This window comes from Schistocerca piceifrons, chromosome X (assembly GCF_021461385.2).
Source record: "Schistocerca piceifrons isolate TAMUIC-IGC-003096 chromosome X, iqSchPice1.1, whole genome shotgun sequence".
Taxonomy (NCBI): Eukaryota; Metazoa; Arthropoda; class Insecta; order Orthoptera; family Acrididae; genus Schistocerca; species Schistocerca piceifrons.
This window is the reverse complement of record NC_060149.1, coordinates 276111094-276127097: the sequence shown is the minus strand read 5'-3', so window position 1 is coordinate 276127097 and position 16004 is coordinate 276111094. Positions and strand designations below refer to the sequence as shown.

Here is a 16004-nt window from a genome sequence, read left to right as displayed (position 1 = left end):
CGTTTATGCCGTAAGTCCCTGGGACATTGAAGTCTTGTCTAGAACACTCCCCATTTTGAATATCAGTACAAGTTGTGAACAGTTCTGGTCCATAATGTCATTTTCCAAACCAAAGATACGAATATACATATGGCTGGAGCTGGAACATGATATAAAACAGTCTTCTCCGTAGCTAGCTTGGCAAGAAGGCTATAACATCAGCAGAATCAGAGGGCGAACCACTTATGATTGAATTATATTTAAAAACGTACTGAGCTCTTGTCACTAATTTTTGAAATTGGATCTGTCTTATCAGAAAAAACTGTTGTCTTTTAGTCGTCTATTATAAATTTTCTCAGCATTTTGATCGTGTGAGAAGACAGTAACTGCTTCGTTACTGCTGCTTCCATAATTTGTGGCGTCCTGTTTTCTATTTCTCTTAACTGATCGAATCAGAGCACTCTCTGAAACATGCAAGAGATTTTTCGAAAGTCTGAGAGTAAGCGGCGACTTTCTGTAAAAGGTAAGAGCACTTATCTTAGAATATTTGCTGGATCTTTCTAACGTGCAGGAAAAATAAAGGGAAATGGTTCAAAGGCGAAACATTTTCTTTTAGTTAATTTTGGATGACACAAATAAATATATATTTGACGGTCTGTATCACGAGAACCATAGGATACATATGCATTTTAATATATAAAATTTTATTTGATGTTAGATTGATTCAGAGCCGAAAGGGTACACTGCCCAAACCTTTCCCGTGATCCCTTGGACCTCAGTGTATGAGACCGACGCTTTGACAAGACAATCGAAAGGCAATTTAAACTTCAACTGAAAGCTGTGTTAGCGACGGATAGATTGGGCTTTGCATCTCGTCTCGCCTTGTCACTTTGATCACAAACCGTTACACATAGGTATTAGACCTAACTCGTAGCTAATTGCTCCGTGCCACTGCTAGAGTTAGTGGTAGATTCGGAGCTGTCACTAGCTGCCTCTGAGAGTGTACTCGTTTCAGCTGATCCTTGAGGGGCAGTGGTGCTGGAAGCGCTGTCTGGGCTAGTAGTTTCAGAAGATTCGGACGGAGCACGTTCGGTAGAGGCGGGTGAGGATCCACCATTTTCAGTCGAGTCACCAGAAGAAGCCTCTGTGATAACGACAACAGATGGAGTGACTTCCGATGATCCAGTGGAGGTCGAAGCTTCTTCCGCGGCAGCAGGAGTATCGACAGAAGCAATGGGACTGGGTTCTGTGGCGACTGGACTCGCACCGCTGTCTACAGCAGCAGGCGAAGTAGTTTCTCCGCCAGATTCGGAGGGTGCCGCTTCAGTGCTGGATACTGGGGCTTCACTGCTGGAAGCGGGTGCCATTTCGGTACTGCTGGAAGCGGGTGCCATTTCGGTACTGCTGGAAGCGGGTGCCACTTCTGTACTGCTGGAAGCGGGTGCCACTTCTGTACTGCTGGAAGCGGGTGCCACTTCTGTACTGGGTGAAGGCGATGCCTGTTCGGTACTCGGTGCCGCAGAGGCTGCTTCGGAGGCGGCGGGTGCGGATGGGCTGGCTGCCGGTTCCACAGCTGGAGCCGAAGTGGAGGAGACGGCCACGTCGGGGACCGGCTGGGGTGTATCGGCGATGCTGTTGGTCTCTACCGCCGGCACGATCACTTCGGAGCGGCTACTCGCTTCGGAGTTTGGACCCGCTTCGGCAGGTGCGGCGCTGTCCTGTGTGCTGTCCGAGCTGCTGGAACTCGTGGAATTGTCAGCTTCGCCGCCAGCAGCTGCGTCGGCACCGGCGGCTGCGGCTGCGTCGGGTAGGCCGCGCGCCCACGGCGGCAGGAAAGCGTCCAGTGGGATGGAGCCGCCCAGCAGCGGCGCAGTGGCCGCCGGGAACACCACGGAGCTCTCCGCGGCGGCCTTGGCTCGCTCTGCCAGCGACCTGAAGGCGGGGCCCCCATCTGTCGCGTTCTCCGCCCCGCCAGACGCCAGCAGCCGCGTAAACTGCGACGCCTCGCTCAGCAGCTGACGCACCTCCGGCCCGGTCACGAACAGCACCTGGCTGTCAGCGGAGCCGTCGAGGAAAGCGGTGCGGTAGTAGAAGCCCTGGAAGCGGTTCTCCGGCGGAGGCGAGTAGGAGTAGTGCGTCTGCGAGATGGCGGGCTGGGCCGAGTAGTGAGTGGCGACTGCGGGCTGGGCCGAGTAGTGAGTCGCCACTGCCGGTTGAGCGGAGTAGTGCTGGTAGTAGGGCAGCGGCGGCGCCACGTACGCGAAGGGGGGCAGACCGAACACGCCGGCCAGCGCCGTGCGCGACAAGCACACTAGGATCACCTGCAACAGCAACCGTGCACTTGAACACCGAGCTCTGTCGCTCAATTACAAACTGAGGGCGAGCGAACTCGGTCGGGATCTGTTCAAAGAGACCACTAAGAAATTCGGCTTAAATGAATTTTCAGAACTGCGGAAGGTCTCATTCTGGTTGGCTGGGTGGGACTGGAACCTTGCTCCTCCCGAAAAAGAGTCCACGATCTTAACCACTACTCAATCTCGCTCAGTATTATAGTCTGCAATAATGTCATCGCTAACAAAACGACTAAAAAAAGCGTAGTACACTCATGGAAATGGTAAGTGTTACACCACCAACACATTGGCCGAAAGCTACCAAAATGATACTCCAGCATTTCCATGGCTGGGGGATGTGTCTGTTAAACTTTCATCCTAATATGAGCTTATATTCAATATTTTCAGCGCAGCAAAAAGCCGTTCCTACATTAAGGGAATCGTGTGAGTACATGATGGTTATGGAATCGTGTTAGTACGTGATGGTTATTGGGTATGCGTAAAGTTACCGGAATTTTTCATATGGAGACTGCAACACAGCATACCAAGAGGAATTACACATGCAGCTTATCGACATCTTTCGGACTTTGAGAAAGGTCGAATTATTGGCAACAGAGAACTGGTGCAGCATACGTACAGATCGTAGAATCTGTGTTGCAATAACTGCAGAACGAGTGGTGACGATATGATGCACAACAATAGTGTGACAAGAAGAATAACTACACCACGAGAGGATCGTAGAATTGTTCGGCTGCCTCTGACGAATAAACGTATGTCAACAGTTAAAAACCGGACAGTGATTACAGTCAGTGTGTCACTATGAACCTTCGGGAACAGAATACTGAAAGCTTCATTGAGATATCATGTTGCAATGTGTCATGTACCACTGAAATGAAATGAGCGTATGGCATTGTGGGCCGGGAGTCCCCCATTCGGGGGAGTTCGGCCGCCGAGGGCAAGTACTTATTGCATTCGACGCCGCATTGGGCGACTTGCGCGTCGGAGATGGGGATGAAATGATGATGAGGACAACACAACACCCAGTCCCTGAGCGGAGAAAATCTCCTGCCCCAGCCGGGAATCGAACCCGGGCCCCTTGGCGTGGCATGCCGCCGCGCTGACCACTCAGCTAACGGGGGCGAACCATGTACCATTGACACCTTATCACAGACAACAGAGACTTGCATGGTGTAGAACTAATGTGGCGTTCTGTGGTGTTCATCAATGAGTATCGCTTCTTTTTTGTGACTGCCAGATCGATGCCGACAAGTTCGTGGGCGACCTGGCAGCAAGAAGCAGCGATTATTGAGACCACTACCTTTCCAGCTCTCGGAACCGTGGTGTAGGGAGCTATTGGATATAGCACCAGGACCGATTTGGTACTTGCTGATGAGACGTTGAATGGTCGCCAGTATGTGTTAAGAATGGTGAAGACTGTTGTCATGCCCTTCATGATCAGGGCACAAAATGGCATATTTCAGGAGGATAATGCCCCAAACCGCAGTTCACATCACAAAATCGTTGAGGAATGTACAAATTCTTGATTCGCCTACCTAGTCCTCCGATTTGTTAGTCATGGAGCAAGTATGGGATGCGATGGGAAGGTGTATACTTCCAACAGCCTCCAGGTAGCAATCTTCATGAACGTTAGGGAAATATTCCCAAAAAGAGCAAAAATTAGGTAAAACATACCCTAACTGAAGACAGAGTATGTAGTTACTGCAACAGTGCTGCACAAAACAGTTACGTCCAAACCAGTATTATTGAAACCCGCTACTGTCATAAGTACACAACGCCCAGTTCCATGTTTGAGAACGGAACATCAGTTAATGGTTTTAGATTGAGTAAAGATAGTAGAGACAGTGAACTGGATTTATTTTTTTCAGGATAATTGGCGTAGAAATTAGCTCAAACGTCGTCAGAGGCCATTCCGTCAATTATTCATAGACTATAGGACAACCATTCTAACCATTGCTTCAGAATGCAATAAGTTCAGTATGCAGCGCAAACGACAAGTTGCTCTTCGATTACCGATAGTTGGTATAGATGTCGAGAAGGTACAGGATCCCGAGCTCATCATAAGTACCATCCAAGCTTGCTGCAGCTACCAGAGGGGCGATATACGAGGGCTGGAACTTTAATAGTGGGAAATGTTTATTTACAACTTATACAAAATAGATAAATGTTTCAAAGCTTTATTGTCCTTCAGGGTAGTCACCAGAATTGTGTATAACCAGTTGTCAGTGATGTGGAACTCGTAGGATAGCTTTAGCAGCGTCAGTTGTGTTGATAGTTCGAGAGGAGCGGTCTGTTTCCCGAATCTCTGTAACAGTTCTGAAACGAATGCCAAGAAGCGCTTCTTTCATATTAGGAATCAAGTTGAAATCACAAGGGCTTAAGTCCTGGGACTGTGGTAGATAGCAGGCTGTGTTCCAAAAATGAACAGCTTAGAGAAAGAAGCGGCGACACTTTCTGCAGAATCCGCCCATCCTTTTGTAGGACAATGCCCGGTCTCATGTGGCACAACTTGCTACTGATTTGGTCGATCGATGAGGCTTGATTCCTGAGATGAAGGAATCACTTTATGACATTCGTTTCAGAACTGTTGCAGGGATTCGTTAGGCAGTAGACCGCTCCACTCGATGTATGAACACATCTGATGGTGCTAAATGTGTCCTACGACTTCCACATTGCTGGCAAGGGGTTATACACAATGCTGGAGACTACTCTCAAGGGCAGGAAAACTTTGAAACATGTGTCTGCTTTGTATACGTCGTAAATAAATGTTTGCCACTATTAAAGTTCCAACCCTCGTAACTGATTACTGTGCGCAGAAGATTTAATTAAAATGATATTTATGTCAGTAAAATAATGTGTGCCTAAATTACAACTCCTTACAGGAGAGAGCGTTTCTAGTAGCCACGCAAATATGAACAATGAATTGGAGTGTGGTGGAGGATAATATTCTTCACATACGTGTTCCGATTTAGCTAGAAGTATGAAAGCATATATGTTATGATTTGCCTTGGAGATGGATACCAGAATCGTCTATTGAATATCCTCGAAAGGGTCGAGGCAGTGACTGCATGTGACGTGGTATATCTTAGGATGGACGTACAGACCTCAAGTCTCCAGAATGAACTTTACATGGAACTCTAAACGGGTCTACAGAAATGACATTGTGAACGTCCTCATGTAGGTGCAAAATGTGAGAATTTCATTGTACAAGACGACTCTCGACCAAACAGGGTTTTAGATATGTGATCAAAAGTATCCGAACATCCCCAAAACATACTTTTTCATATTTGGTGCATTGTGCTGCCACCTACTGCCAGATGCTTCATATCAGTGACCTCAGTAGTCATTAGACATAGTGAGAGAGCAGAGTGGGGTGCTCCGCGGAACTCACGGGTTTCGAATGTGCTCAGGTGATTGGGTGTCACTTGCGTCATATGCCTGAATGCGAGATTTCCACACTCCTAAACATCCCTAGGTCCGCTGTTTCCGATGTGATAGTGAAATGGAAACGTGAAGGGACACGTGCAGCACAAAAGCATACGGAAGAGGGTCATAATGTGTAATAGGCAGACATCTATCCAGACCATCACACAGGAATTCCAAACTGCATCAGGAGCCACTGCAAGTACTATGGCAGTTAGGCGGAAGGTGAGAAAACTTGGATTTCATGGTCGAGCGGCTGCTCACGAGCCACACATCACACCGGTAAATGCCAAACGATGTCTCGCTTGGTGTACTGAGCGTAAACATTGGACGATTGAACAGTGGAAAAACGTTGTGTCGAGTGACGAATCACAGTACACAATGTGGCGATCCGATGGCAGGGTGTGGGTATGGCGAATGCCCGGTAAACATAATCGGTCAGCGTGTATAGTGCCAACAGTAAAATTCGGAGGCGGTGATGTTATGGTGTGGTCGTGTTTTTCATGGAGGGAGCTTGACCCCCTGTTGCTTTACGTGGCACTATCACAGCACGGGCCTACATTGATGTTTTAAACACCTTCTTGCTTCCCACTGTTGAAGAGCAATTCAGGGATGCCGATTGCATCTTTCAACACGATCGAGCACCTGTTCATAATGCACAACCTGTGGCGTAGTGGTTACACGACAATAACATCCCTGTAATGGACTGGCCTGCACGGAGTCCTGACCTGAATCCTACAGAACGCCTTTGCGATGTTTTGGAACGCCGACTTTGTGCCAGTCCTCACGGACCGATATCGATACCTCTCGTCAGTGCAGCACTCCGTGAAGAATGGGCTGCCATTCCCCAAGAAACCTTCCAGCACCTGATTGAACGTATGCCTGCGAGAATGGGAGCTGTCATCAGTGCTAAGGGTGGGCCAACACCATATTCAATTCCAGCACTACCACGGAGAGCGCCACGAACTTGTAAGTCACTTTCAGCCAGGTAAGTCACTTTTGATCACATGGTGTATATTCAGAAGTAAACAATGGCGCCTATGGAAAGGACACATCGATCGACAGCCTGCACCAGGGGGCATGTTACTGCTACCAGTCCCGTTCCTCAGACCCTTGAAGCGCAGAGAACTGCTTTATATCGAGAACGGCCTTCACTTACTATTTAGCTGGTAGATACCCTCATTCACACCTACACCGATGAGTCAAAATATTATGATCACTGCCGTGAGACTGAATGCTGCCTGTTGGTCTTGAGGGCATGTGATACAGTAAGGGAAGTGTATGTGCGGAGCAGAGACGGATGGGGAATCATTCTAGCGATGATAAATGGAACAAATGCGAAATCCATTTACATAAGCGACTTTGGCAAACGCCAGATTGGGTAGGCCGGCACCTGGGAATGAGCATTTCGGCAACGGCCAAGCTGGTCGGCTGTATGCATGCTACTGTCGTGAGCGTCTATGGAAAGTGATTTGAGGCTGATGAAACTACGAGTAGGCGTCATACCTCATCACATAACATAGGTGTCTGAGGTTTGCCCGTTCTCTAAAGCAAAGTAGGCGGCGATTTGTGGCAGATCTGATGACAGAGTACAGTTCTGGAGCTCACAGTTCAGCGCACATTGTCGGACATGGTGTTCGGCAGCACAACTCCCCAGCTCGTTCTAATGTTGACCCAACAACATCATAAATTATGATTACAGTGTGCACAGGATCATCGATATTGGACAGCAGATAAATGGAATCGTTATACCAAGCCGAATGAATCACGTTTCTTGTTAAACCAGGTCGGTGGTCGTGTTTGGATACGCCGTCATCTAGGCGAACGGCTGCTGGGAACATTCACCGCACTACGGACGCATGCCGGTGGTAGTAGTATTATTTTATGGAGGACATTCACCTGGGCTTCCACGGGTCCTCTGGTAGTAATCGAAAGCACCGTGACAAGTAAGGACTACATGAACATTATTAGGGACCACCTGTACCCCATTATGCTTTGTGTATTCTCCAACAGCGGTGGCATCTTCCAGCAGGATAACTATCCGTGTCACAGGCTGCAGTGACTTGGGGAGCATGATAGTGAACTCATGTTAATCTCTTGTTCATGAAATTTGGCTTATCTGAACCCGATGAAACACATCTCGGACGCTATCGGGCACCAGCTCTGCGCACACAGACCACCGGCCCGTAAATTACGGAAATTGTTTGACTTCATGAAATCTTCCAAGCATTTATCGAATCCATGACACGCAGAATCAGTGCCGTATTGCATTCCACACTTGGTCCAACAGGATTTTAAGCAGGTGGTTAAAATGTTTTTGCTCATCAGTCTATGTATGTAAGTATGTGTGTGTGTGTGTGTGTGTGTGTGTGTGTGTAGTTTTCCTTGTTGGGGTTATCACATTCAGTATTGACGTTATTTGTGAAATACCAAACTCATTTCAAATGTGTACTAGCTGAAATTATTCGTCGGAAACTATATTTTAGTGCATTAGTGGTGCTACTGTAGTTTCATTACGTTTTATCGTGAAACTTCCTGGCAGATTAAAACTGTGTGCCGGACCGGGACTCGAACTCGGGACCTTTGCCTTTCACGGGCAAGTGCTGTACCAACTGAGCCACCCAAGCACGACTCACGCCCCGTCCTCACAGCTTCACTTCTGCCAGTACACACTTCTGGAAAAATCCCCCAGGCTGTGGCTAAGCCATGTCTCCGCAATATCCTTTCTTTCAGGAGTGCTAGTTCTGCAAGGTTCGCAGGAGATCTTCTGTAAAGTTTGGAAGGTAGGAGACGAGGTACTGGCAGAAGTGAAGCTGTGAGGAGGGGGCGTGAGTCGTGCTTGGGTGGCTCAGTTGGTACAGCACTTACCCGCGAAAGGCAAAGGTCCCGAGTTCGAGTCTCGGTCCGGCACACAGTTTTAATCTGCCAGGAAGTTTCATATCGGCGCACACTCAGCTGCAGAGTGAAAATCTCATTCTGGTAACGTTTTATCGTGTTATACACATACCTTTATTAGTTATTGGTGTTCTGTGATTCCGCTTGATTCATGGAAACTTTTTACAACTCCATTAAGACACAAAAGGAGAAATACGGGATGGTCAAAATAAAAGTGACTCAGAAAATATTTATGTCACTGACACGGAATTGAACCTTGTTAATCAACAGGAGAACCGCCAATCGCAGAAAATCTGAAAACAGTTCCTCTGAGTTAATATGGGTAGAGTTCGTTCTTGGGAACTGGAAGAAAATAATAATTGCATCCTTTTAGCGACCTCCCAAGTCAGATGACCCAATTGCTGAAAGGTTCAAAGAAACTTTAGTCTAATTTCAAACATGTTCTCGACTTATACAATTATAAATGGTGGTGACTTCAATTCACCCTCGGTATGTTTGCGAAAATACATGTTTAGATCCGGAGCTACGCATAAAACATCATCTGAAATTGCGCTAAACGCGTTCTCTGAAAATTATTTCGATTCATTGGTTCATGAGCCCACTCTAATAGTAAACGGTTGTGAAAACACACTTGACCTCTTAGCAACAAACAATCCTGGGCTAATAACGAGCATCAAAACGGATACAAGCATTAATGAACACAAGGTTGTCATAGCGAGACTGAATACCGCAACTCCCAAATCCTCCAAATACAAAAGAAAAATAAACCTATTCAAAAAAGCAGATGAAAGTTCCCTCGAAGCTTTCCTGAGAGACAACCTCCGCTCCTTCCAAATTAACAATGTAACTATAGATCAGATGTAGCTTGAATTGGAAGGAATAGTATCGACAGCAATTGAGAGATTTATGCCAAATAAATTAACAAAAGACGGAGTTGATACCCGTTAGTACACAAAACAGGTCAGAACACTGTTGCAGAAACAACGAAACAACCATGCCAACTTTAAACGAAGGCAAAATCCCCAAGACTGGCTAAGTTTTACAGAAGCTCAAAATTTAGTGTTAACTTCAATGCGAGATGCTTTTAATAGTTTCCACAATGAAGGCTCGAACGAAGCCTGGCAAAAAATCAAAAGACATTCTGGTCGTATGAAATGTATGCCAGCGGTAAGACACAATCAGTGCCTTCCCTGCGCGACAGCAATGGAAATACTACCGTTGACAGTGCTGCTAAAGCAAAGTTACTGAACACAACTTTTCGAAACTCCTTCACCAAAGAAGGCGAAGTAAATATTCCAGAATTCGAATCAAGTACAGCTGCCAACATGTGTAATTTAGAAGTAGATGTCCTAGGAGTAGTGAAGCACTTAATGAAACCAAGTCTTCATGTTCAGACTGTACACCAATTAGGCACTTTTCAGCGTATGCTGATGCAATAGGTCCGTTCGACGAAAGATCCATGCCCAAAGACTGGAAAGTTGTGTTCGAACATTTTGCATTGCCTCGAAGGGAACGGTCTATTGACACACAATCAACACGGATTTAGAAAACATCGTGCTGGTGAGACACAACTTGCTCTTTACTCACACGAGTGCTACCGAGAAGGGATTTCAAATTGATTCTGTATTTCTAGATTTCCAGAAGGCTTTTGACACTTTACTTCACAAGCCGCTTTTCATCAAATTGCATGCTTATGGAGTATCGTCTCAGCTACACTACTGGATTCGTGATTTCCCGTCAGAGAGGTCACAATTCGTCGTAACTGACGCAAAGTCATCGTGTAAAACAGAAGTGATTTCTGGGGTTACCCATGGTAGTTTTATAGGATCTCTGCTGTTCCTTATCTATATAAACGCCTTTGGAGACAGCCTGAGCAGCCGTCTTAGGTCGTTTGAAAATGACGCTGTCGACTGTCATCTAGTAAACTCATCAGAAAATCAGACCAAATTGCAAAACGTTTTAGAAAACGTATGTGTATGGTGCGAAAACAGCAACTGACCCTAAATAATGAAAAGTGTGGGGTCATTCACGTGAGTACCAAAAGGAATCCGTTAAACTTCGGTTACACGATGAATCAATTATATCTAAAGGTCGTAAATTGAACCAGATACCTAGGAATCAGAATTACGAACAACTTAAATTGGAAGAATACGTGGAAGACGTTGTGGGGAAGGGGAACCAAAGACAGAACAATTAGAAAATGCAACAGATCTACTAAAAAGCCGGCCGGTGGGGCCGAGCGGTTCTAGGCACTTCAGTCTGGAACCATGCGAGCGCTACGGTCGCAGGTTCGAATCCTGTCTCGGGCATGGATGTGTGTGATGTCCTTAGGTTAGTTAGGTTTAAGTAGTTCTAAGTCTAGGGGACTTATGACCTCAGATGTTAAGTCCCATAGTGATTAGAGCCGTTTGAACGTTACTCTATCCTTGGGGAGCACGTCCATCCCCACATGCAGTTTGTTTTTCCTCGGCACAATGGCATCTACCAATAAGACAATGCAACGTATCACACAGCTCGCGGTGTACGTGCGTGGCTCGGAGGCACCAGGATGAGTTTACCGTGCATCCCGACCACCAAATTCCCCATATAAATCCAATCGAAAATTTGTGGGACTACATCGATCGGTCTGTTCGCAAACAGTGGAGTCGCCATGGCTCCATATCCCTGTCGGTACCTTCCAGAATCTCACTGACTATCTCGACGCACGTCCGCGCTGCAAAATGTGGTTATTCAAGCCTTTGACAGGTTGTCACGTTAATGGGAGTGGGCCGTGTATTTGCCACTCTCTTAAAAGAGCACATTTAGGAGCGCTGTAGAGTGTAGGACTGCTACCAGGCGACAGTGAAGTCAGGTTTATGCACCAGTTGATTATATGGAACTAGTGTAGTAGGGTAAGTCGATATTGAGACGTGGCAGAATGGTAGAAAGAAGCTAACATGTTTCCACTTGCTCACCACTATATCGTGAAAGAAGTTTCCCAATTAGTTGGTGGAACAACGCGGATTGTCCATTGTGTCTACAAGGGATCGTGTACCATTCACTGGTATGTAACACGGCGTAAGAATAACAGTCGTAAAAGATCGTAACCGATGGTAACCGGAGACGAGTGTCATGGTGTTACGCCTTGTCAGTGACAATGGGTTTCAAACCCCACAAGATCTACTGCTGTCTGTGAATGCAGAGGTCCTGATCTTGTGTATAGTAACGCAGGTTCTATTTAGCTCCACTATTTAAACGCAATGTCGGAACAGTGCTTTGAGGAAAGCCAAGAAGCAATGGATTCTCATCCATTATCAAAAAGTAGCTAGCAATTTGTATGAATGATAAGCCTTTTCAGTTCTTAATTCAGATCACTTGCCAATTTCTTTTATACGCAGTATTCACACGATACAGAGGAGGGAGAGTCTTTATCATACTGTGATTATACCTAGTCTCATCCACTAAGACGATGTTAAAATTAATTCTCGTATTAATTAATTAAAACAATTTAAAGCAATGAAATGAGTTAATGTTAAAACTGTAATGATTAGGCTCTTGTCTACATTCTTTACAGTATACACTATCTACTGCAACATATTTACGAAATTAATCTTTCCTTGAACGTTTAAGTAGTGTGGCATATTGTACGTTTGTTGTTGAGGTAGGATTCCGAAGACGAATCAATGTCAGACTCACGCTGCTCGCAAATTCTCAGATAATAATTCAGCCTTCCTAGACAGAATGTAATGTGACTGTGTCTAAGTCCATGCAATGGAAGTACCTGTAACCATCGGTTTCATAATATACAGGATATTAGCAGTATAAGTGCAGATATTGTGATAATTGGTAGTTTAATTTGTACCCCACTCATTGCGTTAGTTGTTTTTTCTCTGCGTCTAACAGTCTTCCCGCAAATACGTCACGTAATTTGCTATCTGATGTTTTCTGCACGGCCGTAACTGTACCAGTAGGTGGACTTCACCTGTCAGAATAGATTTCCCGTTTTGTGTCCACGCGTCCACACTACAGTACCTGACCTGCTGCCCAGGGAAAAATAATATTAATGGCTTGCTCTCGCCACATGTGCTTGGAGGTACTAACCAACCTAAAAATATACTATTTCTAATAACTATGATTATTCATCTGTAAACGAAGTAAATACTGATGTAATGTTGTTCAGTACATTGTCCTCAGTCACCAATAAAAATATTTACATTTATAGCCTGTATAGGTATCTCAAAATGAAGCTGCATTGTACAGGGATGCTGCAATGTGTAACGAAAACTGTTCTTCGTCAAGGACAGTAATCCCGAAACATATTGTTAATCAACCTCTAACCGCGTAATCGGGCTGCTTCCCAAGAAGTGAGATAATATCAGAGCCTGTCGCAACACAAAGCTGGAGTCAGAAACTTTCGGTAGTCCTAGCGGTTTCGGTATCCACGTACTGTCAACAGTTGAATGTAATATGTTCGCTTGCTGTTATAAACAATCTGTTACGACCTTCTTATTTGTCTTCAGCACTCTCGTTTGAAAATGCAATTTATATTTCTCCCTTTTTATCGCATATTCGGCGATAAACGTCTCTAATACTGTACTGTCCGAAAACAGAGAGACGACAGAAGGTCGCAAGCTCTTAGAAATGTGTAGCTTATGTTTCCTATAATTGTAATTTCTTCTCGGCAGGTAAATTAATTAATGTACAATGCATGTGGAAACTTAAAAGGGGTACGTGACACTGTCGTGATTGCCAGAACTTCACCTTTTTTTTTTAGTATGTCTGTATTTATTTAATTTTGTTTGGGTGTAAAGCACCACCAACAAAGAGATCATTAGCGATGAAAGAGAGAATTGCACTACATCGTGGCCTTGTCGAAACAGCCGTCCGTGTATTTGCACGAAGTGATGTAGGATACCGCACAAAATATAGATCGGGATGGACAGATGTGAATTTGAAAACCCTGTCATATTCGGGCTCTTACGGTTGCTACTTTTTCGCTGGAAATGAAACAGTTTCATAAGACCTAATGGTCGAGGTTGATCAAATGTCTTTGCACAGGATAGTAACTTTTATTATATGAAACTGAAAATCTAACTACAAATTCCAGGTTTCGAGTAAACAATACGATGCGGTTGCACTACTGTCGATGAAAACAGCACGATTTTTTTTTCGAATGGTGTAATTATGTAGGTTGTATGTTACGTTATGCGTTACAGAAGACAAATGACACTACTTGCAAGAATTCATAAAGGACAATTACAAGGATGAATCCAAAAGTACGGGCACAAGACCTTTCATGGTAAAACGCTGATACACTGTGTTATGGAAATGGCACTTGCTGCTTTCCAGCATAATAGCTATACTTGACCAAACATTTGTTTCACGGGTTTCAGGAACTATGCTCTCGCGTGAAACACGACACGCCTTCTTCACATACGATAGGTACAATTATTTGATCCTGTATTCCTACATTTGCTTTCCAGCATAATAGCTATACATGACCAAACATTTGTTTCACGGGTTTCAGGAACTATCCTCTCGCGTGAAACACGACACGCCTTCTTCACATACGATAGGTACAAGTGTTTGATCCTGTATTCCTACATTACCGAAACGTGTTCGACACATTGTCGACTGGTACTGAGTATTTTCTTAGATGTGTGAATATAACGTCCAGAGTGTCTGAGTGAAGCGTCATGTGCCAGCCGGCAGCGGTGGCCGAGAGGTTCTAGGCGCTTCAGTCGGGAACCGCGCGACTGCTACGGTCGCAGGTTCGAATCCTGCCTCGGCCATGGATGTGTGTGATGTCTTTAGATAAGTTAGGTTTAAGTAGTTCTAAGTTCTAGGGGACTGATGACCTCAGATGTTACGTCCCATAGCGCTCAGAGCCATTTGAACCATTTCGTTATGTACCCGATGATGTTCTCAACATACATAAACGATTTATCGCTTACTGTCATAAAGACTATTATTATTCGCTGACAATGACGTTGTCGCTGGGTGAAGAGCCGATTTCGGAAGTACTACGCGCAACTATGATACCTACAACATACGGCTGACGTAGATATCGTAAGAATAAGATACAGGTTGACAATTATTGAACTATATGAAATAAAATCGTCATAACTTCTGAACATTTTGCATTAGGACGTTCAAAGTGCACGGTTGCCCGCGGGGCATGATGGGAATTAGTATGCGCTGTATGTTTGGTTTAGCGACGAAGCCTACTTTCATTTGGATGGGTTCATCAATAAGCAAAGTTGGCGCATTTGGGCACTGAGAATCCACATTACGCGACTGAGAAGTCTCTTCATCCTCAACAGGTGACTGTGTGGTGTGCAATGTCCAGTCGCGGAATAATCGGTATTATGTTCCTTGATGGCACGGTGATTACCGAACGGAACGCGAAGGTTTTAGAAGATGATTGCGACTCGTTTTTGTGGGGCTATATTAAAGACAAGGTGTACAGCAATAACCCCAAAACCATTGCTGAGCTGAAAACAGCTATTCAAGTCATCGACAGCATCGATGTTCCAACACTTCAACGAGTCATGCAGGATTTCGCTGTTCGTCTGCGCCACATGATTACCAATGATGGCAGGTATATCGAACATGTCATGACCTAAATCCGAATATCTTTAGTGACGTTTACATGTTGAATAAAGTGTGTGCACGCCGTAGTTTGTAACTAAGTTGTAACTAATTTTTTATATTGGTCAATAATAGTCAGCTTGTATGAGATATAAAGGCGCACACCGAGGCATGCATACGATAATACATGCGTACATTAACACCACAGTGCATCAGTAGAACATTGCAAGAATGGGAATATTCCCCATGTCGACGCCATACCGACAATGGTCGTCTGGGGTAGTGCAGAGCCGCGATTCATCGCTCAAAACACTGGAACGATATTCATCAGCAGTCCATACTTCCGGGTCGCAGCATCATGCAAACTCTGTCGTTTGTGTTGTGTTAGTGACAGCCTACGCATGGGATGGTAATTCCTACTACTAGTCTTCGACCAGTGGTACGGCATGGCACAGTGTCTTGCATGGAGTTCATTACTAGTTCTCAGATGGCAGGTACAGATGTTAAAGAGTTCTGATGTGCTTGTGGAGGTCAGACGTAGTCGAGCGGAACACTGATGACGAGTATGCCTGCCCCCACTTTCCCAGTCCAGGATCGGGCTACTGTCACATCCCAGTGCCCCACAAATCTGCATACTGTACGATTCGACCAGCCAGCCAAATGGAGACCCACAATCGGGCTCCTTTCAAGCATGTCAAGTGCTAATAATGCTGTCTTAAACGAGTACACGGCGTCTCCGTGTCCTATACAGTAATCACTCAACATTTAACACTTTACACATTCCTTATA

General features: G+C 45.2%; 1 protein-coding gene across 1 annotated transcript in view; it reads right to left on the bottom strand.

Annotated features, from left to right (window-relative positions):
• Positions 1–595: 595 nt before the first annotated feature.
• Positions 596–16004, bottom strand: part of LOC124721869 (flocculation protein FLO11-like) — a 37363-nt gene continuing 21954 nt past the window's right edge. The window contains exon 2 of the mRNA XM_047247007.1: positions 596–2300. Coding sequence (XP_047102963.1) covers positions 903–2300 — 1398 coding nt within the window. The 3' untranslated portion in view covers positions 596–902. The remainder of the gene's footprint in view (positions 2301–16004) is intronic.